General features: G+C 44.0%; 1 protein-coding gene across 1 annotated transcript in view; it reads right to left on the bottom strand.

Annotated features, from left to right (window-relative positions):
• ANOS1 (anosmin 1) overlaps positions 1-27,530 on the bottom strand; it is a 201,038-nt gene that overhangs the window by 148,028 nt on the left and 25,480 nt on the right. Inside the window, exon 2 of the mRNA XM_043895522.1 lies at positions 14,196-14,243. Coding sequence (XP_043751457.1) covers positions 14,196-14,243 — 48 coding nt within the window. The remainder of the gene's footprint in view (positions 1-14,195; positions 14,244-27,530) is intronic.

Here is a 27,530-nt window from a genome sequence, read left to right as displayed (position 1 = left end):
AACTCTTTGTGACCCCACGGACTATACAGTCCATGGCATTCTCCAGGCCAGAAGACTGGATTGGGTATAGCCTTTCCCTTCTCCAGGGGATCTTTGCAGCCCAGGGGTCAAACCAGGATCTCCTGCACTGCAGGCAGATTCTTTACCAACTGAGCTCTCCATGAGGCACATACAAATGTTGGTGCTCTGGTTGACTTTCTGAACTGCAAGAATACAAAAGGTTTGAGCCTCTAGCCCTTGGCAAGTACCAGCAAAGCAGTGGTGTGTGGACTATCACTGTCATTTCACAGGCAGCAGAGGTGCTGTTAGCTTGATACCCAAAGCAAAAATTGCATATCCTAACGAGGATGACTGTTTAAATAAGAATGTCACCCTAACTGCCTAGACACACAACAAAGAAGGTGAAGGAAGTCCTTGGTCAAGATCCTCCATAGGAAATAGTATTTTCTCTTCCAACGTGGAAGAAACCAAAAAGGTACAAGCTCAATGGAACATCCTATCCATGGCTGCAGTAATTTGAAGCTGAAAAAAGAGTTCAGAACAAGTGCCCAGCTTAGCCATCAAATACACATACACACTTCATATTGGAATTAAGCAGAGCCTTATGGGACTTTCCCAAGATAGACCTCCCCTATGTCCTCTGCCTTCCTTCTGATTCTTAGAAAACTTTAGCCTCCTAGGCTTTCCCTGAGATCAAAAAGCAAATTTAATCTGAAAAGTGAGAAAATGCAGACAGACAGGAAAACAGTCAAGGAAGACAAAGTAATAACAGTGTATCCATTAAACACAATCAAGGATGGCTGTTTCTTCCTCAGGGGCTACAGATAATATTCTGAGCTGTGTCCTTGAGCCATTTTGCAGAAACCAGAACCCCCACCATGTGGAGGAAGTTTACCTCATGTTGGCCACAAGCATTCCAGACCAGATAGAACCAGAAGGCTGATGAGGTTGACTCCCGAAATGCCACTTGGTTACCTCACCACCAACCAAGCAGAATAATGTCCATAAGCTGATCACACACCTGCAACCCCTCTGCCGCACCCAGTCATTAAAAACCTTTCCCTGTATGCTATGTCATCCCTGATATGTAGAATGTATGAAGAAATTATACAAATGAACCTACTTACAAAACAGAAAGAGATTCACAGACTTAGAGAATGAACTTACGGATGTCAGGGGGAAGAGAGTTAGGGAGTTTGGGAAGGACATGTATGGATGTGTGGGATGGACATGCTATATTTAAAATTGATAACACCAAGCAACTACTGTCCAGCATAGGGAACTCTGCGCAATGTGGCAGCCTGGATGGGAGGGAAATTTGGGGAAGAATGGATACATGTATATGTATGGTTGAATCCCTGCACTGTTCACCCAAAACTATCACAAGATTATTAATCGGCTATACACCAACACAAAATAAAAAGGTAAAAAAAAATTTCTCTGGACTTCCCTCATGGTCCCAGGTTAAGACTCTGCTTTTGCTGCAAGGGGAACACGTTCAATCTCTGGTCCCCTGGTTGGGTAAGTTCCACTTTCTGGCTAACCCAAATGTTGTTCAGTCCCTAAGTCCTGTCCGACTCTTTGCAACCCCATGGAATGCAGCATACCAGGCTCCTCTGTCCCCCACTAACTCGCAGAGTTGGCTCAAATTCATGTCCATTGAGTTGGTGATGCCATCTAACCAACTCATCCTCTGCACACCCCCTTTCTCCTTTAGCCTCCTATCTTTCCCACCATCGGGGTCTTTTCCAATGAGTTGGCTGTCCGCATCAAGTGGCCAAATTTCTGGAGCTTCAGCTTCAGCATCAGTCCTTCCATGGAATATTTGGGGATGATTTCCTTCAGGATGAACTGGTTTGTTCACTTTGCTGTCCAAGAGACTCTCAAGAGTCTTCTCCAGCACCACAGTTGGAAAGCATCAATTCTTTGGTGCTCAGCCTTCTTTATGGTCCAACTCACACCTGTACATGACTACTGGAAAAACCACAGCTTTGACTAGATGGACCTTTGTCGACAAAGGGATGTCTTTGCTGTCTAGGTTCATCATAGCTTTTCTTCCAAGGAGCAAGCATCTTTTAATTTCATGGCTACAGGCACTGTCACCAGTGATTTTGGAGCCCAAGAAAATAAAATCTGTCCCTGTTTCCACTTTTTTCCCCTTCTATTTGCAGTCAAGTGATGGGATCAGATGCTACGGTCTTAGTTTTCCTAATGCTGAGTTTCAAGCTAGATTTTACTCTTCTCTTTCACCCTCATCAAGAGGCTCCTTAGTTCCTCTTTGCTTTCTGCCACTAGAGTAATATAATACATACCTGAGGTTGTTGACACTTTTCCTAGCAAGTTTGATTCCAGCTTGTGATTCATCCAGCCTGGCATTTACCATGATGTACTCTGCGTATAAGTTAAATAAGCAGGGTGACAATATACAGCCTTGATGTACTCATTTCCCAATTTTGAACTAGTCGGTTGTTCCATGTCTGGTTCTAATTGTTGTTTCTTGACCTGCATTTAGGTTTCTCAGGAGACAGGTAAGTTGGTCTGGTATTCCCATCTCTAAGAATGTTCCACAGTTTGTTGTGATTCACACAGCCTAAGGCTCTTGTGTAGTCAATGAACCAGAATAGACATTTTTCTGAAATTCTCTTCCTTTCTCCATGATCCAGCAAATATTGGCTATTTCATCTCTGGTTTCTCTGCCTTTTCTAAGCCCAGCTTATATATCTGGGAGTTCTCAATCCATGTACTGTTGAAGCCTAGCTTGAAGGATTTTTAGCAAGTACTACCTTCCTAGCATCTGAAATGAGCACAAATATACTATAAAGCAGTTTGAACATTCTCTTTGGCATTGTTCTTTGAGGGTCATTGTCAAAGGAGTCTACACTGAGGTGAAAACTCTCACTTGAACTTCGGGGGAGTTAGCATTTGCTTTTCTATGTTCATGACTGTGACCCCCATCCTAGAGGTAATCCTTGACAAGGAGGGTCAAGATGTTCTATCTAAGCATACACAGGAATTCCTTTAGAAACCTAACTAACTTGTGTTGGTAAATGGTCAGAGATATCACTTTGCCAACAAAGGTTCATAGAGTCAAAGCTATGGTTTTCCCAGTAGTCATGTATGGATATGAGACTTGGACCATAAAGAAGGCTCAGCGTGGAAGAATTGATGCTTTTGAACTGCGGTGTTGGAGAAGACTCTTGAGAGTCCCTTGGACTGCAAGGAGATCCAACCAGTCCATCCTAAAGGAAATCATCCCTGAATATTCACTGTAAGGACCGATGCTGAAGCTGAAGCTCCACTTCTTTGGCAACCTGATACAAAGAGCTGAATTACTGGAAAAGACCCTGATGCTTTTTGAAAGATGCTTTTAGAAAGATTGAAGGCAGGAGGAGAAGGAGGTGGCAGAGGATGAGATGGTTACATGGCATCACCAACTCGATGGACGTGAGTTTGAGCAAACTCAGGAAGACAGTGGAAGACAGCGGTCCGTGGGGTGGCAGAGAGTCAGACACAACCTAGCAAATGAGCCGCAACAGCCACCCCTGGGAGAAAGCAGGGTAATATGGCACAATGACATACTCAATGCCCACAAATCCTGCCCTACCAAGCTATTGAAACCCAATGCTGTCTCCTTTGTAAAACATAACTGCTCCCCTCCTTCAATTGGCAGTGACGCTCTTCGCCAGTCACCAGCTCAAACCCAACATCTTCAGGCCATCGGAGCTCTTCCGGCTCCTCCGTGTGCCTCTGATGAATACATTACAACTTCAGAACATCTGGCAGACCATCATCACCATGTAACGCATGTTGACGGAGATGTTTTTCATACATTCCACGTGCAATCCCTTTCTCAAGTCAGCTTTCAGGAATTCCTCCTCAATCATGAGCCAAATAAGAGAATGCGTTTGTGTCTCCTTCCATAAGATGGGAGGAGAAATTGAGGAAGAGATGCAGAAGGCGTGGGGATCACGAGTTACACGGAGGTGCTTTTCCCCTTTCCCGTGTCTTTGCTTTGAAGTTTACGGCAAGTGGAAATTCTTTCATCGCCGTAAAAACTGGTACAGAATTTTGTTAAGGATTTTTGCATCTATGTTCATCAGTGATATTGGCCTGTAGTTTTCTTTTTTTTGTGGAAAAGTCAGAAACACAGTGGGCTATTCGCATGCCACATGCTGGACTTGAATCCAAATCAGAACCTGTTCTTTTCCTTAAATATTGATTGTGCTACAAGCCTGGGCCAAGTGTTGCAAGTTACTGCCGCACACAGGCTAGCTTCTAGGCTAAAAAAACCTCAGAATGTTCCAGCTAATGATGCCCCAAAGCACACTAATATGTTTGATAAAAGTTCCCAGCGTGAGGGCAGAAAACACTTACCATGAGAATGACGGTGTGAAGGAAAGCAAATCAGTGATACTGCCATAGCCTTCCTTCCATGCTAGAGGCTCCAATTAGAGCTGCGAACCTGTGTTCCGGGAGGCTGCCTCAGATGGAAGGGTGCCTCAGATCTCTCTTTGTTAAAACCATTAACTCACCAATCCACTTGCCAGGCCGGGCGGCGACCCCGCTAACAGCCTTCAGCACTTAACCACTTCAGACATGAAGTTCTGAAACTAGGTATTTATTTAGCTGCACCATCTGCCTCAACCTGATGCAGAGAGACCACTCATGGAAAAAGACCCTTGATGCTGGGGAAGATTGAGGGCAGGAGGAGAAGGGCGCAACAGAGGATGAGGCGGTCGGGTGGCATCACTGTCTCAACGGACATGAGTTTGAGCAAATTCCAGGAGACAGTGAAGGACAGGGAAGCCTGGTGTGCGGCAGTCCATGGGGTCACAAAGAGTTGGACACAACTTTGCAACTGAACAACAAACAACCATCTGTCAGTTGTTTTTGTTTTCATCTGCTCCACATTCTCTCACTTCGTTCTTTCTTTTTTTCCCCACTTCTGCCTTTACCTCGGAGATCACACCGACTTGCATGTTTCCCCACAGCGATACTGGATGGAGTACTCGAGAATAAAGTGGCACGTGGAGCCCTAACTCAGACCTGCTGACTGTGTGATCTGCAACTGCATGGAAACCATGAACTCTAAGAGTTCAGGTCTCCCAGAGGAGAGACTTCATCGCTTGGTGAGCACACAATGGTTTTGGGGGCACTTGAGATTATGCCATTTACTCACACGATGTCATAGGACAGTCTGACAAACGTGCGTTCAACAGTTTTTATTCATCATGCTGGCACAATATTGCATTACAGACCAATTTTCCAAAAGAACGGTAGCCAAACTTTAACACACCTCACAATTTCTTTTCCTATGCATTCCATACACATTTTAATTCCACCACTGGTTTAAAGAAATAGAATATTTCTCTTCCTAAATTATCACATCCCATTTACCTAAAAATCATGTCATAATCAAGGGGGTGGCAGAGGACAAGATGGTTGGATGGCATCATCAACTCAATGAACATGAATTTAAGCAAACTCGGGGAGACGGGGAAGGACAGGGAAGCCTAGCGTGTCCATGGGGTTGCAAAGGGTCAGACACGACCTAGCAACTAAAGAACAATGTCATGATCATTACTTATGGAAATAATAACACTAATATCAAAAATAAAGGGAATTAATTACAACAGCGGAGAAGTTTTCTACTCTTCCAGCAGCGTAAACCTACAACTTTTCTTGACAAGTCAATGGGGACTGCACCTATGAAATACTTGGTAAACTCCCAAAAGATATCAATATGTTGGACAAGAGATGCTCAATATGCTTTGTCCTTGAAGTGGATATGTATACAAAGTCAGGGAAAACTGCATGAATATCAGTATTACCATAGGTTTTAAGTGTTTTAAAGTATAAGGAACAACTGAAATTTCAAACTGTTGCATATTACAACACTGCAAAAGATAAACTGTCCAACTTTGGTTCCTTGAGTATTTGGACATAGTGCATTTCCATGGGTGCCTGAGTTTTCATTTTCCTCCTTAAGATGCATTTTCCTGGGGCTCTATGGACTTACAGTCATTACCACATAAATCATGGACAGCATCTAACACAAAACAAAAACCTCCAACAGTCACATTCAGTTATGTTTCTGGGGTTTGACCTTTATCCAATAAATTTCACAGATGCCAAATGAAGCCGTCCAGATGTTCGTACACGCAAAACCAATCTTCCTCACCTCTAAATTTGGCTCAGAATAAGCCTGGAAAATCACAAAGAATCTGAAGTGATGGCCCTTATAAGAACTGAACTCCCACTGAGATCAAAGCAACGGGCCACCACACCAAGACTGAGCCCTCAATTACTGCTTTTCAACTCAAATCCTCACAACCAGATGGGAAACAAAAGTCAACTGAGAGAGTTAAAACATCCAGAAGGAGAAGGATGAGGACGCATGTGCCCCAGATGGGTGGTTGTCACCAAGAGTGCCTTTCTGAGGTCCAAGGTTTACAAAGGTAACAGAGCATAAGGTCAAAGCATACTTACCTTATAAATGCATGACTCTCGCGCAAATATAAAATGAACACGTGTCAGATATTTAACTCATGAAATACCGCAAGGACCAGGAATATCTTCCACGTGCTTCAAAGGAGAAATCCAAGAAATACAAGCATATGGACACACAAAAAGGATCGCTCGAGTCGATTTACAAATACACGCAAAATGGTCTGTTGATGGGGAAGCTTCCACTGCAATCCACCGCACACGGCCATTTGCATTTCCACGGACAAGAGTCATCTGCATTATTATCAGCCTCCTACCATCTGCAGAGGAAGAAAACAGCTCAAAGATACGAACAATGTAGATAACCCGCAAGATGCGAGAGGGAGAGCATCCAGCCACCTTTTATTTTGCCCATTTTGAAGTCCTCCACAAGTCTTACTTGTGGCAGAGGATGAGGTGGTTGGATGGCATCACTGACTCAGTGGACACAAGTTTGAGCAAACTCTGCAAGACAGTGAAGGACAGGGAAGCCTGGCGTGCTGCAGTTTGTGGGGTTGCAAAGAGTTGGACACTAAACAACTGAACAACAAGTCTTACTGGGATTCCCAGGTGGCACTAGTGGTAAAGAACCCGCCTGCCAATGCAGGAGATGTAAGAGACAGGGGTTTGATCCTGGGTTGGGAAGATCTCCTGGAGAAGGGCATGGCTACCCACTCCCATATGCCTGCCTGGAGAATCCCATGGATAGAGGAGCCTGGCAGGCTACAGTCCATGGGGTTTCAAGAATTGGACACGACTTAAGGACTTAGCACGCATGCACAACTCTTACTGGCTCTAAAAATCACTGAACTTTCAAAAATTAATTGTGATTTAATACTCTCTTCCTGTTGTTTGGGCTTCCCTGTGACTCAGACGGTAAAGCATTTGCCTGCAATGTGGGAGACCTAGGTTCGATCCCTGGGTTGGGAAGATCCCCTGAAGAAGAAAATGGCAACCCACTCCAGTATTCTTGCCTGGAAAATGCCATGGACGGAGGAGCCTGGCGGGCTACAGTGCATGGAGTCACAAATAGTTGGACACGGCTGAGCAACTTCACTTTCCCTTTCCTATTGTTTCCCACTCATTCAGTCAATGAATCCTTAAAAGCTGATCAACAATGTTCTACACATGATGTTAAAAATGGTCCGTTCATTAGTTTCAATACATCAACATACGTCTTTGTATTGGGAGAAAAATACGACATTACTGTTTTGTTTTTGCTTGCTTTTGCTCATGGAACGCCTTGGCAGACAAGAGAGACTGGCAAACTATGGCAAGTGGGCAAACCCAGCTCAACACCTGTTTTTGTACAGCTGGTGAACACAGAATTGTCCTTACTTTTTTAAATGTGGCTGGGGAAAATAAAATTTCATGACACGGGGGCTCTATGAGATTCCAATTTCCGTGTCCGCACATAACGTTTCATTGGAAAACAGCCACTTACCTTTGTTTATCTACTATCTATCACTTCTTTTTCAGGCTACGAGGGCCACATGAGGAGTTGCTACTGCGACCTGAAGGGCCACAAAGATGAAAATATTTACTTTTAGGCCTTCTACAGAAACTGTATATGATGAGAATGTGAATGCCTAACATTATAATGAGCCCCTGAAAAGACGCTTGGTGCATACCACATGTTCAGTAAATCACGTGTTTATTTCCCTTCAAGTTATAAAGTAAAACTACTGAGAACACAACTGTATTCTTCAATGCTTTTGGCTGTTGTTCAGTCGCTCAGTCGTGTCCGACTCTTTGGGACCCCATGGACTGCAGCATGCCAGGCTTCCCTGTCCATCACCATCTCCCAGAGCTTGGTCAAATTCATGTCCATTGAGCCAGTGATGTCATCCAACCATCTCGTCCTCTGTCATCCCCTTCTCCTCCTGCCTTCTCCTTAATTCCTTTTATGACTTTGCAAAATGCACAGACCAGGGCTTCTGAACCTCTCTTGGCACTGCTGAGACTGAAGTCGGGAAACTCCTCACCATGAGGGAGTCCTGTGTGTCGCGGTTTGTCAGCATCCTTGACCTCCACCCATTAGATGGGTGTAGCTTCCCACCACTAGTAGTGACCACCAAAAAAGTCTCCTGCCATTGCCAAATATCCCCCGGGGAGCAAAATCACTCCAGCTGGGTAACCACTGGCCTCAAGCTATGCTGGACAGTAAATCACTGTTCTAACTCACGAAGGAGCTGAAAGATGCTAATGAACCCTGACTTCATTACAGGAGGAAGATTTCCCTAATTAATAATGAATGATCTTTATTTATTATTAATTAGGAAATAATTAATTACCTGCCTCCTGAGAAATCTGTATGCAGGTCAAGAAGCAACAGTTAGAAGCAGACTGGAACAATGGACTGGTTCCAAATTGGGAAAGGAGTACGTCAAGGCTGTGTAATGTCACCCTGGTTATTTAACTTACAGGTAGAGTACATCAAGCGAAATGGCAGGCTGGATGAAGCATAGCTGAAATCATGAGTGCAGAGAGAAATATCAGTAACCTCAGATATGCAGATGACACCACCCTTATGGCAGAAAGAAAAGAGGAACTAAAGAGCCTCTTGATGACAGTGAAAGAGAGTGAGAAAGCTGGCTTAAAGCTCAACATTCATAAAACAAAGATCATGGAATCCAGTCCCATCACTTCATGGCAAATAGATGGGGAAACAATGGAAACCATGACATCATTTATTTTCTTGAGCTCCAAAATTACTGCAGATGGTGACTGCAGCCATGAAATTAAAAGACGCTTACTCCTTGGAAGAGAAGCTATGACCAACCTAGAGAGCATATTAAAAAGCAGAGACTACTTTACTGACAAAGGTCCGTACAGTCAAAGCTATGGTCTTTCCAGCAGTCATGTATGGATGTGAGACTTGGACCATAAAGAAGGCTGAGCATCGAAGAATTGGTGCTTTTGAACTGTGGTGTTGGAGAAGACTCTTGAGAGTCCCTCAGACTGCAAGGGGTTCAAATCAGTCAATCCTAAAGGAAGTCAGTCCTGAATATTCACTGGAAGGACTGATGCTGAAGCTGAAACTCTAATCCTTTGGCCATCTGATGTGAACATCTGACTCATTGGTAAGGAGTCTAATGCTGGGAAACATTGAAGGCAGGAGGAGAAGGGCACGACAGGATGAGATGGTTGGATGGCATCACTGACTCAATGGACATGAGTTTGAGCAAGCTCCAGGAGTTGGTGATGGACAGGGAAGTCTGGCGTGCTACAGTCCATAAGGTCGCAAAGAGTCAGACAAGACTGAACGACTGAACTAAACTAAGTAAATGATCATGCTACATTACTCAGGTGCAAAATGGATTATATAACCTTTTTCTTCCTGAAGGTAGTACAGTAAGGATGTACTTTGGAGGAGGAAGAAAATGTAATGTATACATTTCATTCATGGATCATTCACAAATACTTAATGAGCACCAGCCAGAATGGCTATCATAGAAAATATCCACAAACAATAAATGATGGAGAAGGTGTGGGGAGAAGCGAACCCTCCTGCACTGTTGATGGGGATGTAAATTGGTACAGCCACTATGGAGAACAGTATGGGGGTTCCTTAAAAAACTAAAAATAGAACTATGGCCCTTCCCCCCTGGAGAAATGAAATGGCAACCCACTCCAGTATTCTTGCCTGGAAAATCCCATGAACAGAGTAGGCTGGTGGGCTACAGTCCCTGGGGTCACAAACAGTCAGACACGACTGAAACAATTTAGCATACGCACATGACCCTGAAATCCCACTCCTGGGCATAGATCCAGAGAAAAACATGACCCAAGAGGGTACATGCACCCCAGTCTTCACCGCAGCACTATTCACAACAGCAAAGACATGGAAACAACTCAAACATACTCCAACAGGAGAAAGAATATAGAAGCTGTGGCACATACATAACATGCAATATTACTCGCCATTACAAAGAATGAAATTATGCCATCTGCAGCAACATCTATGGGCCTCGAGATTGTCATGCTAAGTGAAACTACGTCAGATGGAGAGGGAGAAATACAGTATGACACACCATATATGTGGAATCTACAAAGAAATGATACAAATGAACTACTTACAGAACAGAAAGAGACCAACAGACCTAGAAAACAAACTTTTTTTTTGCCAGGGAGAAGATAAGTCAGTGAGTTTGGGATAGACATGTACTCTGTTATATTTAACATGGAGAACCAACAAGGACCTGCTGTCCACCACAGGGAACTCTGCTCAATACTCTGTAATAACCTTACGGTCACCAGGGGGAAGGACGAGGGAAGGGATAGTTAGGGAGTTTGGGATGGACATGGACACACTGTTGTGTTTAACATGGAGAACCAGCAAGGACCTGCTGGACAGCACAGGGAAGTCTGCTCAATGTCACGTGGCAGCCTGGATGGGAGGGGAGTTTGGGGGAGAATGGATACATGTGCATGCATGCATTTACACTTCACTATTCACCTGAAACTATCACAACATTGCTTGTTAATCAGCTATACCCTAATACAAAATAAAAAGTTAAAAAAAAAATACTCGGTAAGCAACACCTCTGTACCCAAACACGGTTCTAGGCTTCAAGATACCACAATGAACAAAGCGGATACAATCAAGGGCTGCCTGAAGTTTCTTTTCTGGTGAAGGAGACAGAGTTGCACAGACAAAGAAATAGGTATATATACAGACGAGGGTGTAATATGGCTGAGGACACTGTAAATGGGTGGGAGGTGATACGGGAGGGCAAGGCTGAGGAGGTGGCATTTGTGCTGAGACGTGAATGGCATGGGGTGGGGTCGGGTTGGGGAGGGGTGAGTGGTGAGCTGGGTGCCTCTGGGAGAAGCTTTCTAGGAGGAGGGAAAAGACAGATTGATGAGGGTTGAACACAGGAGAGAGACCACAGGCAGATGAGACAGTGTTTTACACTGAAGGAGATGCTTAGATATTAAAGGGTGTGAGGCAAATGGCAGTATGATTCAGATTACACGTGTGAAGGGTCTTTCCAAGACCCACGTTCACATAGTAGAACCTGGGAGACCAGAGAGCATTCTCGTGGACTGGTCCAGGCAAGAGATGCTGGCAGACGGGACAAGGCGGGCAACTAGATGGGAAGGAGAACCCATGTTCTGGAGCCATCCTGAAGGTGACAAGCTTTGCAGACACAATCAGAACTAATTAGAAACTGTGTATTTTCTATAAAAAGCAGAGACATCCCTTTGCCAACAAAGGTCTGTAGAGTCAAAGGTCTTATGGTCTTTCCAGTAGTCATGTATGGATGTGAGAGGTGGATCATAAAGAAGTCTGAGCACGAAGAACTGATGCTTTTGAATTGATGCTGTGGTGTTGGAGAAGACTCTTGAGGGTCCCTTGGACTGCAAGGAGAACCAACCAGTCCATTACAAAGGAAATCAGTGCTGAATATTCATTGAAAGGACTGATGCTGAAGCTGAAACTCCAATGCTTTGGCCAGCTGATGCGAAGAGTCGACTCATTTGAAATGACCCTGATGCTGGGAAAGATTGAAGGCAGGAGGAGAAGGGGGTGACAGAGAATGAGATGGTTGGATGACATCACTGACTCAATGGACATGAGTTTGAGCAAACTCGGAGAGATAGAGAAGGACAGGGAAGCCTGGCGTGCTTCAGTCCATGCGACTGCAAAGAGTTGGACACAACTTAGCCACTGAACAACTTTCTATAAAATATTATGTAAACTTTATTTTTAACATACAGTCAGTTATCTCATCAGCATAACTTTTTGACTTGGTGGGTTTTCTTTTTTTTTACTCTTCTGTCCCAATATTTGTTCTAAATGGTTTTTAAAGTTGTAGATCTTTATCCAAGGCCACGCATGAGACGGCATTTTCAACTCAAGTTGCCTCTATCGATTTGCTCGCCTGGGAAGTCCAATGGACAGAGGATCCTGGCAGGCCACCGTTCATCGGATGACAGAGTCAGGCACGACTTAGTAACTGAACAAACCACCACAACTGATTTGCTGAGTTATTTCACGACCGTTATCCAATATGTAAGTGCTTGAATTTCCCCACGTGTAAAATGGAGTTATCATCGCTTACCCTTCACTTCATTAACCAGAAGATCAAGAGGAAAAGCTTACACAGTGCTTCAAAGTCTCAAAAGATATGCAAACTAATTATCCGCGAATGTACCCGGTGATGATAATATCCAAAGGAGATAAACTTTGATTAACATGTAAGGTTCATCCCCACGGATTCAGACTAAAGACAACCCTGAAATTTATGTCAGCTTTGTAATATATTCCAAAGGTTCTGCTGGAGTTAGCCGTGACTTATTGATTCATTTTTGCTTTCAGGCAACAGGAATTGATTTCTGTTCTTGTGAAATTCAGTCTCTCGTGTCAGCCTTGATCATTCAATTACGAAATATGGTTCAACGATCTGTATTCCCCAGAGTTGCAATGTTCTTTAATTAGGGTATTTTAAAAGCAGTTCAAATGAATCTCTTCCATTCAAATTTCAAATGTACAAAAAAGAATTAATTTCTTGATGGGGTAAGGATAAAAGGGGTGCTAAGTAAAAGTAATACAGATACAAAAAATTACCATCATGTAATACCCAACCAACAAAACTGGAAAAAAAAACTACTTATGAAATTTAGTCACATAGCCATATATTCTTACACACACACACAAAATCTTTTTCTGCAGTGATGACATAAACAAATTACCCAAAACACTAACTGAAGAACAATTAATATAAAAGATACCAGAAAATGTCTTATCAGGGCCAATGTTTACAATACTATATAAAAAAGAAGAGGATCGTAAACCAGACATTCCATTTCTGCCCAGGATCTAGAGAGTCAGAGGTAAGCACACCTTGCTTTCACCAAATTACTTCACATTCACATGATTATACAAATTTGACTGTAAGATAAAAGAATGCTTCAATTTTCAGTCTAATAGTAGCACCCATGAAAGGAATCTCATCAAACTCTACTACGATCACAAAGCACTCCGTTATGTATAGCAGGTTTCAGCTGTATTCACTTATACTATCTGAATATAAAGCCAACTGTCAGACTAGAGTTGAAGCATATACCTACATGTATCTTACATATATACACACATACAGATTCTTATAGCTTATGATGTTTGGGGGCTGAGAAATTTATGCTATCAAACATACGATTGAGAATAATGTGAGAATAATGTGAACGATTGAGGATAATAATGTGTGCAACGAGAAGTACTCAGAAATAGAAAAGAGACTGCTTACTGAAAGAATCGAATTACTTAGTGAGCAGTTCCTGAAACACAAAGGAAACACATACAAAATAACTTAGCTGTAAGTCGAATGCATTAAGTCTTCCGGTGGAATCAGAAGATGTTTTCTCCTTAAAAACATTTTTGACTAACATAACTAGAGAATGGAGAGAGAAACAAGGTAATATATATAAATACTGATACATATATCTTGATTGCAGCAGTGACTACATTAATGGAATCTATACATGTGATAAAAACCTTACAGAACTATATTAATACCTCCCTTGTACCAATGATGATTTTCTGCTTGTGATACTGTGCTATGAATATATAAGGTATAAACATTGGTGGAAAGAGGGTGAACAGTACATGTGATTTCTCTCTACTAACTTTGCGGCTTCCTGTGACTTTACACTTATTCTAAAATTAATTAAAAAAAAAATGCTGATAACAGTTGTAGGGAACATACCTTTGAACATTGCTTGTGATTCTGGCACCAAACCAGGGAACCATTGTTCTGCAAAACGAAAAAAGAAACATTGAGTCATTAAATACTTTTCTATTGGAAAACTGCATACACCTGTGTGCATTAATATAATTTTAAAATATCAGCCCTAACAAAAGGCCAACTTGCCACCCTGCTATGTCTCTCTTCCTGAAACAGAAAAGTGGGTTTCTAATGGAAGTCGTGTTTTACCCTTGACTTCATGATACAAACACATATAAAATAATGAAGAATTTCAAGCTGTTTGGGAAGGAAAAGTGTGTGAGCCATCTCTCAGGGGTGTGCTGAGTGATGAAATACAGACCAGCAGGAAAATGACCCACAGACGTGTCTTCCTGGAGGCTTTTCAATTTCAACCAATCAGTAAAAAGGGTTTGAACCTGGAAGTCAGATCCCATGGGAAACACGTTCTCTCGTTCTCTCTCTCTCTCCCCCTTCCCTGGATGTGTGACTCTGGAGAAGGGACTTACTACGTCTGTCCCTCAGTTTATCCATCTGTAAAGCATAAGGACATTACCTCCTGCATGTGGTCAGTGGTATAACTAAGTGAGGGGATATGCATAAATCACTCAACATGTATACCAAAGACCAGGATTAGGATTTATTCAAAGCCATTCATTCCATTTATTTTATTGAAGTATAGCTGATTTATAATATTGTGTTAATTTCTCCTGTACAAAGTGACTCTGTTATACATACATACACACACACACACATATATACACACACTTTTTCATATTCTTTTCCATTATGCTTTATCAGAGGATACTGAGTGAGTGAGGACTGATGCTGAAGCTGAAGCTCCAATCCTTTGGCCACCTGATGCAAAGAACTGACGCACTGGAAAAGACCCTGATGCTGGGAAGGATTGGGGGCAGGAGGAGAAGGGGACGACAGAGGATGAGATGGTTGGATGGCATCACCCACTCGATGGACATGAGTTTGAGCAAGCTCCGGGAGTTGGTGATGGACAGGGAGGCCTGGCGTGCTGCAGTCCACGGGGTCTCAAAGAGTCGGACACGAGTGAGCGACTGAACTGAACTGAACTGATTTGAGTAAAGTTTCCTGTGCTCTCCGGTAGAACCTTGTTTATCCATCCTATATATGTGTGTGTGTTTCCATCTGCTAACCCCAAACTCCCAGTTCGTCCCTCTCAACCGCCCCGCCCCCTTGACAACCAGCAGTCTGTCCTCTGTGTCTGTGAGTCCCTTTCCGTTTCATAGATAAGTTCATTTGTGTCGTATTTTAGATTCTACGTGTAAGCGACAGCATACGGTATTGATCTTTCTCTGACTTACTTCACTTAGCATGATCATCTTTGCATCCATCCATGTTGCTGACAATGGCATTATCTCATTCCCCACCCCCCCGCCCCGTGGCTGACTAGTATTTTATTTGTATATATAATTTTCTTTACCCACTCATCTGTTGATGGATATTTACATTGCTTCCATATCTTGGCTATTGTAGACAGTGAGTGGCACTATGAACATAGGGCTGTATGTGTCCTTTTGAATTACAGTTCTGTAGGACTATGATTTACTATCCCTAGATTCTGAACTTCTCTTTGAAACTTGTCATCGTACATGACTAAAATTTTGGGTGGATTATGATACTGTACATCAGACTGTGCTAGGCAGGGATAGGTTGGGAGAGCTAACGGAAATGGTCACCTGGTAATTAAGATGCTGTGACCTCCTGTTTTCTGAAGTTCAAGGTTGGCTATGAGATTAAAGTAGCCCATTACTTATGTCTGAATGCCTAAACTTTTAATTTTAAGAAAATCATAGTGAATAGAATAGTATCACCTTTGTTTGCATGCAAAAGAACACTGAATCAATAATATACCTTTTCAAAAATATTCTTATTACAAATTTACTGATATATAATTCACATACACAAAAATGACTCATTTAAACTGTATAATTCGCTGGTTTTAGTAGAAAGTCAGTGCCACCATCATCACTAATTGTTGGACTTTTTCATCACCACTGACACAAAGCTATCCATTTTGCAGTCCCTTTCCTCAGACTCTGACAACCACTAACACACATACTTTCTCTAGAAATTTCCCTACTCTGGACCCTTCATGTAAATGGAATCAGAACATATGTAGTCTTCTGTGTCTGGATTATTTCGCTTCATCATGTTTTACATTATGCTCTTGAGGGTCCCTTGGACAGTAAGGAGATCCAACCAGTCCATCCTAAAGGAAATCCGTCCTGAATGGTCAATGGAAGGACTGATGCTGAAGCTGAAGCTCCAGTACCTTGACCACTTGATGCAAAGAGCTGACTCGTTAGAAAAGACCCTAATGCTGGGGAAGACTGAAGGCAGGAGGAGAAGGGGACGACAGAGGATGAGATGGTTGTATGGCATCACCAACTCAATGGACATGAGTTTGAGCAAGCTCCAGGAGTTGGTGATGGATAGGGAAGCCTGGTGTGCTGCAGTCCATGGGGTTGCAAAGAGTCAGACGCTAGTTAGCAACCAAGCAAACAGTATTTTTGCTTCATCCATACTGTCACATACATCAATACTTCATTCATGCTTTTTTTTACTATCAGATTCTATTGTATGGATATTTGCTCTTCCGTTCACAATAACATATTTTCCTAATGCAGGATTCTCAAAATCACTGGGTAGATCTCAGCTGTTTAGGATTAGAAATTTCCCTCTTCGATCTAAAAATCATTTGGCTAAAAGATCTCAGTCCTGCAGGAAAGCTTTCCCCATTAAGTATCTCCATCATACTAATTCGAGTCTCCTTTACAAGCTTAACTCTCCAAAATCGCTGAATGCCCCTAACAATTTTAGATAATCTGGTATTAACCTCCTTACCCCCTTGCTGAGCTGCACCCATCCTCACTGGGCACTGATATCTCCCTACATTATCAATGTCCACCAGTCCAACAATAAGGGCTGGAGCTGTGTATGACTAGCCTGGACTGAGGTCAGGCATGGTCTTTTGTAGGCTTGACATCAGAGAAATAAGAATTTAATAGACTGGGTGGGGGCCAAAGCTGGACAGCGGACATGGTTTAATTACTGGTAATAACGTGTTCAAGAAAGAGGCCATTATGGGAAAGCCCGGTGTTTCATAAAAGCTGGTGACAAAGTTCACAAGGGCGTTAGGCAGACCAGGGTGCTGGCCATAAGCAGGGTGTGCTGTGTTCAGACGCTCAATCATGTCTGAGTCTTTGCAAGCCCAGGGATTGTAGCCCAGCAGGCTCCTCTGTCCATGAGACTTCCCAGGCATGAATACTGGAGTGGGGTAACCATTCCCTTCTCCAGGACATCTTGCTGGAGATACAGGGATCGAACCTGCATCTCCAGCATTGGCAGATGGATTCCTTACCACTGAGCTGCCTGGGAGGCCCATAAAGAGTGTTAACAATAGCAACAAGAACCGGGGGCCAGATGCTGAGAAGTATGTTGTTATGGCAACACTGGGGGCAGGGTCTGGGGCATCGGGACAACTTCTCCCCTTGTTGTCCTGTCTGGGAAGAGTGTTCCTCGCCTGTCCCATGTGGGGTTGGGTCCTGCTGGGACTTCCAAGGACCAGGTCTGGCAGACCACAGCCTGACCCCAACTTGAGTGCCCCGCGCTCACGCCCCAGAGATGGGAACCAGTGAGGTTCCTTCCAAAGAGGCACGGGGCTAAAGCGAATGGACTCCCAACCTTGGAGACTAGGTCAAGGCCAGATCTTGACCACCTCCTTCAGCAGGGTCATGGTCTGAGGGAGGCTTCCCTGGTGGCTCAGATGGACAAGAATCTTCCTGCCAGTGCAGGAGACCCGGGTTTGATCCCTGGGTTGGGAAGATCCCCTGGAGAAGGGAAAGGCTACCCACTCCAGTATTCTTGGGCTTCCCTTGTGGCTCAGCTGATAGAGAATCCACCTACAATGTGGGAGACCTGGGTTCAATCCCTAGGTCAGGAAGATTCCCTGGAGAAGGGAATGGCAACCCGATTCAGTATTCTTGCGTGGGAAATCCCATGGACGGAAGAGCCTGGCGGGGCTACAATCCACGGGGTTGCAAAGAGTCAGACATGACTGAGTGACTCAATGAAAACAACATTGTGGTCTAAGGATCTTCTGCCACCCTGAGTCAGGGCAGCACATCCTGCCCCTTGCGCTGGGATCCTTGACCTGGGACTGGCTTCCACCGGCTTCCCTTCCAGCTCTTCCTTCTCCTGGACACACGGGCAGGCCCTCTGCAGCTCAGCCTCTGCTCTTGAGAGATGCATCACACACCCTCCTGCTCTGGGATCTCTCTTCCCTGATCTGAGCTCCTCAACAGGAGTGTGATCCTGGAGACAGGGCTTCCTGTCTCCTCTCCGCTTGAAACCTTCACACTCGCAACTGGACCAGCTTCTTAGGCCAATTGCAAGGGGGCCTGGGGCTGCAGAAGCAGGCATGGCAACTGCCCCCTGCCCCCAACGACAGGCTGACAAAAATATTACCAGCGGGGTCATATGCCACTGACCTGCGTACTATCGATAAATATCATGATCGAGACAGTATAAGCATTTGCTCTGGTTATCTGTCGTAGTCACCTACATGATCGTTCCATGGACCACACAAGCTTCCTCTGCCTGTTTTACAGTGAAGGTACTGGGAGTCCAAGATGGCAAATTTTATATATACACATCCTGCAGCCAGTGGTGAAACTCAGCTACGAGTGCCATGGTGAAGAAAGGCAACGGAGATAGACAGAGAGGTTGAGAGCAGGCTGTGAATGAAATCTCCAGATGTATAAACCGTAAGGAGAGTGGGAATTGGACCAGAGAGTTCCCAACATGGTAAGCTTCGGAGAAGATCAGGTGGAGGGGCTGGAGCAGGGAATAGGAGAGGTGAACACGCAGAAAGCGGAGCAGGTTACAAATGACTGAAACAAACACTTTTCACTTAAAAAAAAAAAAAAATAGAAGATCAGAGCTGTGAGCAGCTCTGTCCATGGCACATCTTGGTTAGAATCCTTCTGTTCGCTTGGGAGGTAAAATGGTCAGACCTCAACAACAGGCGAATCCAGGGAACGGTGCCTTCAGCCGACTGGCAAACGCTAACACGCCTGCCAGCCCCAGGCTGAAACACGCATTGCTCCGGCCCCACTGGCCTGCACACCCTCTTCCGGACAGTCACAGAGCCCATCTGTCATTGACATTTTCCTGGGATTTAATACCGACGCATTTCCTCCACCGAAGCGCTTTCATTTGAGGCCAAATTTCCCATTAATCATAAAAAAAATGAAAAGCTGTCCTCAGAAAGAACTATGGGGGGGCAACAGCAAGCAGGCATGAAAGGTTTATTACGATTACAATCGTTAACTTTTTTATTACAGAAGATAGGTTGTCATCGCTTGCTGGGGAAGATTAAAAAGATAATCCACGTAAAGTGTTTAGCAAATTGGTTGGCACAGTTAGATGCAAAAAAAAAAAAAGACGATCGTGATTATAAATTTTACAATGTTTGCCATTATTTTTGTTCTGAGGAGTGGAAGAGTAATCCTGGACTTTCAAGCTCCCAGCTCCCGTGTATAACATGCATCGTATGCTACCTGGTTTCATCTTATTAGTGAGGCTCAGAGGGTGAGGGGGCTTGGGGGAATGAGATGGGTCGGGTTGGGGTGGGAAGTACCATGTTTTTTTCCCTTCAGTTCAGTTCAGTTCAGTCGCTCAGTCGTGTCCGACTCTTTGCGACCCCATGGACCACAGCACGCCAGGCCTCCCTGTCCATCACCAACTCCCGGACTTTACTCAAACTTATGTCCATTGAGTTGGTGATGACATCCAGCCATCTCATCCTCTGTGGTCCCCTTCTCCTCCTGCCCTCAATCTTTCCCAGCATCAGGGTCTTTTCCAGTGAGTCAGTTCTTCCCTCAGCGATAGCAATTTTTCCAACATTGGCCAATGTGATGACAGGGTAATTGCTTTAATTGCCTTTGATTGGTCATTTGTATTTCCTCTGCAGTGAACGGTCTCTGCATTTTACCATTTCTATTTTGGAGAGTCCACCCTCTTCTTAGATACTGTAGCAGCTGTTAGTATCAATTAGACTTAGTAATAATTTGCCTGTTATTTACTGCTTTAAGTAAAAGGTTTCCAGTACATCGTTTGTCTTTTGAGTTTACTCATGGAGTTTTCTCCATGTAGAAATTTTCTACACACACACACACACACACACACAAACTTCCCCACCCAAAGTGTCTCTATTTCCATTCGGAGTTTTGAGTTTCCTGTTTTCTTTAAAACAATCGCCCCCCCTCCACCCCGCCCATGACAAGGTTTTGCAGCTGCCCTACGCTTTTGGTTTTATCAATCAGCATCTTCCACAGAATTTATCTCTACAAAAGAACTTCTAAGAACCCTGCCTAATGGCAGGGCGGATGTCTGTAAACCCCCGATTAGCTCCGGCCACTGGGTTTGGGCCAGGTGTGCACGAAGACCACACCATCCACCTATGCAGCTTATCTGGAATGCTCTCTGAGCAGAGGAGCAATGGAAAAATATAAAAACCCAGAGCATTTCAACATCCCGCCCCGGGGGTAAGTTTTTAGCCTGATTACAATAGCCTTCACCAGTTAAGCCACTTGACAACAAAAAATAAAATACAGTATCTGCAATAAAGTCTCGCTCTGGCTGAAAGCCAGCGAAAGTAAAGAGCCAAAGTACATTAGGCATGAAAGATATTTGCCTCTAGAATCATCACTTTAACCTCCAGGTAGCACCAGACAGTGGGACTTCGGTAATTATAGAAAGATTACATCCTGTATTTTATTGGTTTAACGAGATCAAACATGAATGCCAGTCAGTCCAGCTTTCAAAGAGTTTATGTAAGTTCAGTCAGCTGCACCCAGACACTATTTCAATGATATTTTCAAAGGCTCTTCATTTCTAGCCTTTTGATTTTTCCCTTCAAGAAAAAAAAAAAATAATTCTTCAAAAGCTTCAGGTAAAGAAAACACTTCACTCAAAGACGACCCACAAGGGAAGGATAAAGACAGATGAAAACTAGCTATCTCAGTGCAGTCATTTGCCAAGAAAACAGAGAATTAGAACAGGTCCCTCTTGTTTTGGAGGTGATGGTGTGGCATATCCCATAAGGACTAACCAGGGTGCAGTTTCAGGGACGTGACACGGAATGAGTGCCCAACAGCAAAACGGAACATCCGACCTGAAACCGTTCCAGAGAGCCCATGACAGACTGAAACTTAGCAAACCAGCCCTTTGAAACCACAATACCATTAGCTGTGACTCAGTAGATTTTCTTTTCCTGGTAAGTGGAGTGTTTGTAAAAAGAAGGCATGAGTTGAAATTTAGGAATTTCCTTTTAATCCGGAATATTTTTCTATTACCTTGGAATTAAGAAATAAAATACTCGATTTCATTCATCGTTGCAAGGATATTCCACTGTATTGTCGATACACTCACAAGTTTCTCGTATATTCAACAGCAGCTTTGAATATACGTTCACGAGACTTCTATTGAGACTAGACATTTTCATGGGTCAAACTATTTAAAAAACTGTTCTTAACATTTGTTTTTATGTATTTGGCTGCACTCATTCTTAGTTACAGCAAGCAGATCTTTAATGGCAGCATGCAAACTCTTTAACTGTGGCCCATGTGCAAACTACTTCCCCGACCAGGGATCAATCTCAGGCCACTTGCATTGGGAGCACAGAGTCTTGGCCACTGGATCACTAGGAAAGTCCCTCAAAGTACTTTTTTTTTTTTTTTTAGTGAGTCTTTGCTAGTGACCATCACAACTGTACATGCATTCTAAATATGTCTCAGGAAACTTAAATGCATATTGCTAAGTGAAAGAAGCCAATCTGAAAAGGCTACACGTTGTATGATTCCAGCTTTGTGACGTTCTAGGAAAGGCAAAACTATGGAGACAGTAAACGGATCAGTGGGGGCCAGGGGTTGCAGACAAGGAGGGATGAACAGGTAGAATACGGAGGGTTTTCAGGGCAATGAACCAACTGTGTGTGATACTCTCATGGTGGACACATGTCATTACACACCTGTCCAAAACTCACAGAATGCACAAAAAGATGAACCCTGATGGAAACCGTGGACCTGGCATGGTGACGGTGTATCAGTGAAGGTTCCTTAGCATAGCACATGCTCCACTAGGGTGGGATGTTGGTAACGAGGGAGGCTGTGCATATATGGGGTCATGGGGTGTATGGGAACTCTTGGTATTTTCTGCTCAAATTTTTTTTGTGAAGCTGCTGCTGCTAAGTCACTTGGGTCGTGTCCGACTCTGTGCGACCCCACAGACGGCAGCCCACCGGGCTGCCCCGTCCCTGGGATTCTCCAGGCAAGAATACTGAAGTGGGTTGCCATTTCCTTCTCCCTTTGTGAAGGTAAGAAGTTCTAAAACAAAATCTACTTAAAGAGGAAAAAAAAAAAGCTCAGTGTTTATATTTGTTGTTTATAGTACAAGTTCTTTTGTTATGGATTATCCTCAGTAAATAAGCAACCTTTTCATTAACCCCTCCCCATAAATTTCCCTCTACATTTGACAAACATCTCACAGTGAACTGTATTCTACAGGAAAACACAAACCTACTCCGTCAGATGCCCAGCCCTCCCCTGTGGCCCCCACCACTGGAACCCAGGGTCTGGCCACATTCTCTGCTTCACTTCCTGACACCTGGCAGCTTGTCCAGGAATGAGAACCTCTGTGAGGGCTGCTCTCCCATCCGGGGCTTGTCGGCTCGCCAAGGCGACTTCCGTGCCACTTCTTCCAGGAAGCCCTCCCTGATGCCCCACTCCCTGATGAGGACAGCTCCCCAGCAGTACATGCCCTGGGCCTCCCCGCACGTCTGTTCCAAAGCACTCTAGGTGGTGGTCAAGTATAAATGTATTTGTATTGTTTTTCCTTAATGATAATCACCACCACCACCCCGCCCCCGTCTATGACTTCCTCAAATACAGAACGTGTCTATATTTCCCCCTTACCACTGGGTCCCTCATGATCTTAAAGATTGCTGGCTGAATAGATAAATGAATGGAATAGGGAGTCATAAATGAAGTTACAGTTTAATCATTAAGGCATGAGGAACTGAAAACAAGGAAATAAAGAGATAGAGCTGAACAAATTGTTCATCTTCATTAGGTAGAGATTTCGGGAAATGGCTTCACTAGTTTGCTTCCTATAGAGAAGAGATTCGGCGTCCAAGAGATTCAGCATGAGAATATGAAAAACTGAACGAAGGCTTGTATACAAAATCAAGCGTAAATTATTTAAGAAATAATCATGCTAACAATCTTTTCATAGATGTAAATAAAGTCATCTAAAGAAAATTAATAGAACAGCAAGCGTTAGACAATGCCATATGGGAAAGCATTCCTTTTATTAGCACTTTACTATGAATTTTAACAAGGAATTTGCTTACAAATTCCATCTTGGGGAAAGGACTGCATGCAACTTTTATTACTCACTCTCCCCGATGGAATGAGGGGAGCCACCACGGAATTACGGAATTGGAGGTACCGGCTTCTGTTAGCACATCCCAAGGAACAGTCTTCCGACTTTAATCTCCTCCAAGAAGATGTGTTAATTCTGAATTCATCCTTGCCACAGCTGTGACTGCAGATATGTAAACCACATTTGGTATTCAAATGTACATTCTCAGAAGAAAATTCTGATAAATCGTGCACTCTCCACGAAAATCACATTAAGCCCTGGAAGATTTCAAGATGGAGTAAGTGACTTGTGTGGAAAGAAATCCAACCTGAGGTAGGTTGAGAGGGAGCATTAAAGGTAATAACAAGAATTGAGTTAATGACTCGTATTACAAAGTAAGGGAAGCGTGAGCAACAGAGCATCTACATAAATGAAACAACGACAGCATTGTTCCTGGGAAACCTAAAAAAAATAAAGAAACGTCTGTATAAACCTCATCCTCTTCCCACCTCCTCCTTCACAGCGGAGACAAGGAACAGTGATGAACACAGACTGTAAAGGCAGGCGTGCTCAGACATCACTATCAACCTCTTGCTTCGCTTGTAAATTGTGTGGATCCTCCCAGTTCCAGGAATTTCTCCCCCACCACCATACCTGCTTGTCGAGAAAGTAAACAGACATCTATAGATAGAATGTCCAGGAACAGAGTGTCCAGGCTGGAAGGGCAGAGATGCGGCATTCATGGGGTAGGAACAACCATCGACTTCAAGATGCTGGAAGGCTTCTTTCCAAGGTGGGAAACACACCTGTGTTTCTAACTCTTACTTCAGAGTGGCCCTAACTTCAGTCTGAATCACCTGTGTGGGTCTCAGTGTTGGTGGGAGAGATGAGACTGGGAAGAGGAGACGAAAAGGGGCCATAGGGGAGAAAGCAGAAGAAACAGGGAAGAAAGACAGGAAAGATCCCAAAAGTCCGCAGTAAATGGCATATTAGGTCCCAGGGCATAAATGTGAGAAGTTAAAAACCCCTTCGAAATTTAATATTAAAGACAGACTTTATTTTCTTGGGCTCCAAAATCACTGCAGATGGTGAGGGCAGCCATGAAATTAAAAGATGCTTTGCTCCTTGAAAGAAAAGCTATGATGAACCTAGACAGCATATTAAAAAGCAGAGACATTACTCTGCCGTCAAAGGTCCGTCTAGTCAAAGCTATGGTTTTCCTAGTGGTCATGTACGGATGTGAGAGATGGACTATAAAGCTGAGCGCTGAAGAAGTGATGCTTTTGAACTGTGGTGTTGGAGAAGACTCTTGTGATTCCCTTGGACACAAGGAGATCAAACAAGTCAATCCTAAAGGAAATTAGTCTTGAATATTCATTGGAAGGACTGATGCTGAAACTGAAGCTCAAATCCTTTGGCCACCTGATGCGAAGAATTGGCCTATTGGAAAAGACCCTGATGCTGGGAAAGACTGAAGGCAAGAGGAGAAGGGGACTACAGTTCAGTTCAGTTCAGTCGCTCAGTCGTGTCTGACTCTTTGCGACCCCACGGACCGCAGCACGCCAGGCTTCCCTGTCCATCACCAACTCCTGGATTCATGTCCATTGAGTCAGCGATGCCATCCAACCATCTCATCCTCTGTCGTCCCCTTCTCCTCCCACCCTCAATCTTTCCCAGCATCAGGGTCTTTTCTAATGAGTCAGCTCTTCACATCAGGTGGCCAATGTACTGGAGTTTCAGCTTCAGCATCTGTCCTCCCAATGAACATTCAAGGTTGATTTCCTTTAGGATGGACTGGTTGGATCTCCCTGCAGTCCAAGGGCCTCTCAGGAGTTTTCTCCAGTGCCACGGTTTCAACAAAAGTTAGTAGATCTGAGGTGTATTTCTCGGAGGAGGTGACGTTGCTGAAGGAATTAACCTGTGTCGGGAAGACCTAAGACCAGTATGGAGGGGTAGCCGCTTCAGTGTGGAAGAGGAACGTGAGTTCACAGAAAATAGGAGGTGAGGAGGTCACCACTTTCGCCCAAAGACACATCTCCCCATTTTAAGCTCCAGCAAAGCTCTTCCTCAATGAACCAAGCTAGTTTAGGGGACACTGCAATTTCACTGGAGGTTAGCATATTCTTCCTGAAACTAAGAGGATCGTGGTGTCTTGAGCGTATTCACCAAAGAACATATTGTTGTTCCGATGTGTTTAGACTCGTTATTGGCAGCTGTGTTCATCTGTACTTTTGCGTCAGCCTGCGTACCCAGGAACTGAAAGGAACAGTGGAAATATTGCTTAAGAAAACACGCCAAAGTTTCTGTGAAAAATTCAAACCATGATCAAAGGAGAAAAAAAAATGCAAGAGCAACGTGGAACAGCAATTTAGAAACATAATATTATGCAACTGTTAATTACATCTTTTACTACCATTCTCTGGAAAAACAGTGATGTACATATTCGCAACTTACTAAAAATTGGGGTCAGGAGGTGAAGGGGGCGACAGAGGATGAGAGAGTTGGATGGCATCGTCGACTCGACGGACATGAGTTTGAACAAGCTCCGGGAGATGGTGAAGGATAGGGAAGCCTGGCGTGCTGCAGTCCATGGGGTCACAAAGAGTCAGACACCACTGAGCGACTGAACACCAATAACAAAAATACACTCTAGGCAGCATTAGAGGAGTAGTAACATCTAGAAGTCCTCTTAGGTCTTTTCTTTCCCTAATTATTGTTGCTGTTATGTTTTTATTGCAGGCTGTTTCATAGGTGAACAAAACAGAAAATTAGGAGACCTCCCAGCAAAAACTAAAGTGACGTAGTCGGCTACTAGAGCAGTGACTTCAGTAGATTTCTGAGCTACAGCGGGATTTAATCTTGTCCTGCCTGGGAAGGGTAGTGTACAAAAGCTGCTCTTATCTGTAAGCAATTGAAAACCAATTTTTTTAACTATTTCAAAGCTAACTGAGGGCTCTTAGAATGCTGACTCTGCGTAGTTTGTAAGGTAAGTCAAGTGGGATTCCAGGGCTCTCTGAGACCTCCTTCAAAATTACTACCAGGCGGGCTTCCCTGGTGGGTCAGATGGTAAAGTGTCTGCCTGCAATGCAGGAGACCCGGGTTCAATCCCTGGGTCGGGAAGATCCCCTGGAGAAGGGCATGGCTATGCACTCCAGTATTCTTGCCTGGAGAATTCCATGGACAGAGAAGCCTGGCAGGCTACAGTCCATGGGGTCGCAAAGAGTCGGACACAACTGAGCAACTAACACTTTTTTCACATTTGACTGCTTTTCAGGCTTTCTTTTTTTTTTTTTAATCTTTCATTTCCTGTCTCTTGAAAGTCCTATGCAGAGGTGTAGGTTTCGGGCATTTCTGCCGCTTGTGCAATGAGCTTGTGGGTCTGAAGTTTTTGCATCTGATGCCTTCCCTGGTGATTAAGAACCTGCTTGTCAGTACAGGAGAACCGGGTTCATCCCCTGGGTCGGGAAGACCCCACATGACCCTGAACAGCGAAGTCCGTGCGCCACAAGTATTGAGGGTGTGTTCTAGAGACTGAGGGTGGAAACTGCCGGGCCTTTCTGCTGCAACTGCTCAAGTCTGGATGGTATAGAGCCCCGAGCACCACTGCGATGAGAAGCCACCGCAAAGAGAAGCTCACACACCGTGACTAGAGAGGAACCCCAGCTCTCCGCAACCAGAGAAAAGCCCATGCGGCAATGCAGACCCGGCACGGCCAATAAATAAATAAATAGAAGTATTTTTGATAATCACTAACGGTGACCTTCTGTGCGGAGCATCTGTGTCAGTGGGCATCTCTCTCTTCAAAGTGTTAAGATCTATCCGATACTAGCACCACGCCTGCGCTCTAACCACAGACAGGACAAGGAAAGGAACCCCCAC

Source organism: Cervus elaphus, chromosome X (assembly GCF_910594005.1).
Source record: "Cervus elaphus chromosome X, mCerEla1.1, whole genome shotgun sequence".
NCBI classification, from domain to species: domain Eukaryota; kingdom Metazoa; phylum Chordata; class Mammalia; order Artiodactyla; family Cervidae; genus Cervus; species Cervus elaphus.
This window is presented reverse-complemented; position numbering and strand designations above follow the sequence as displayed.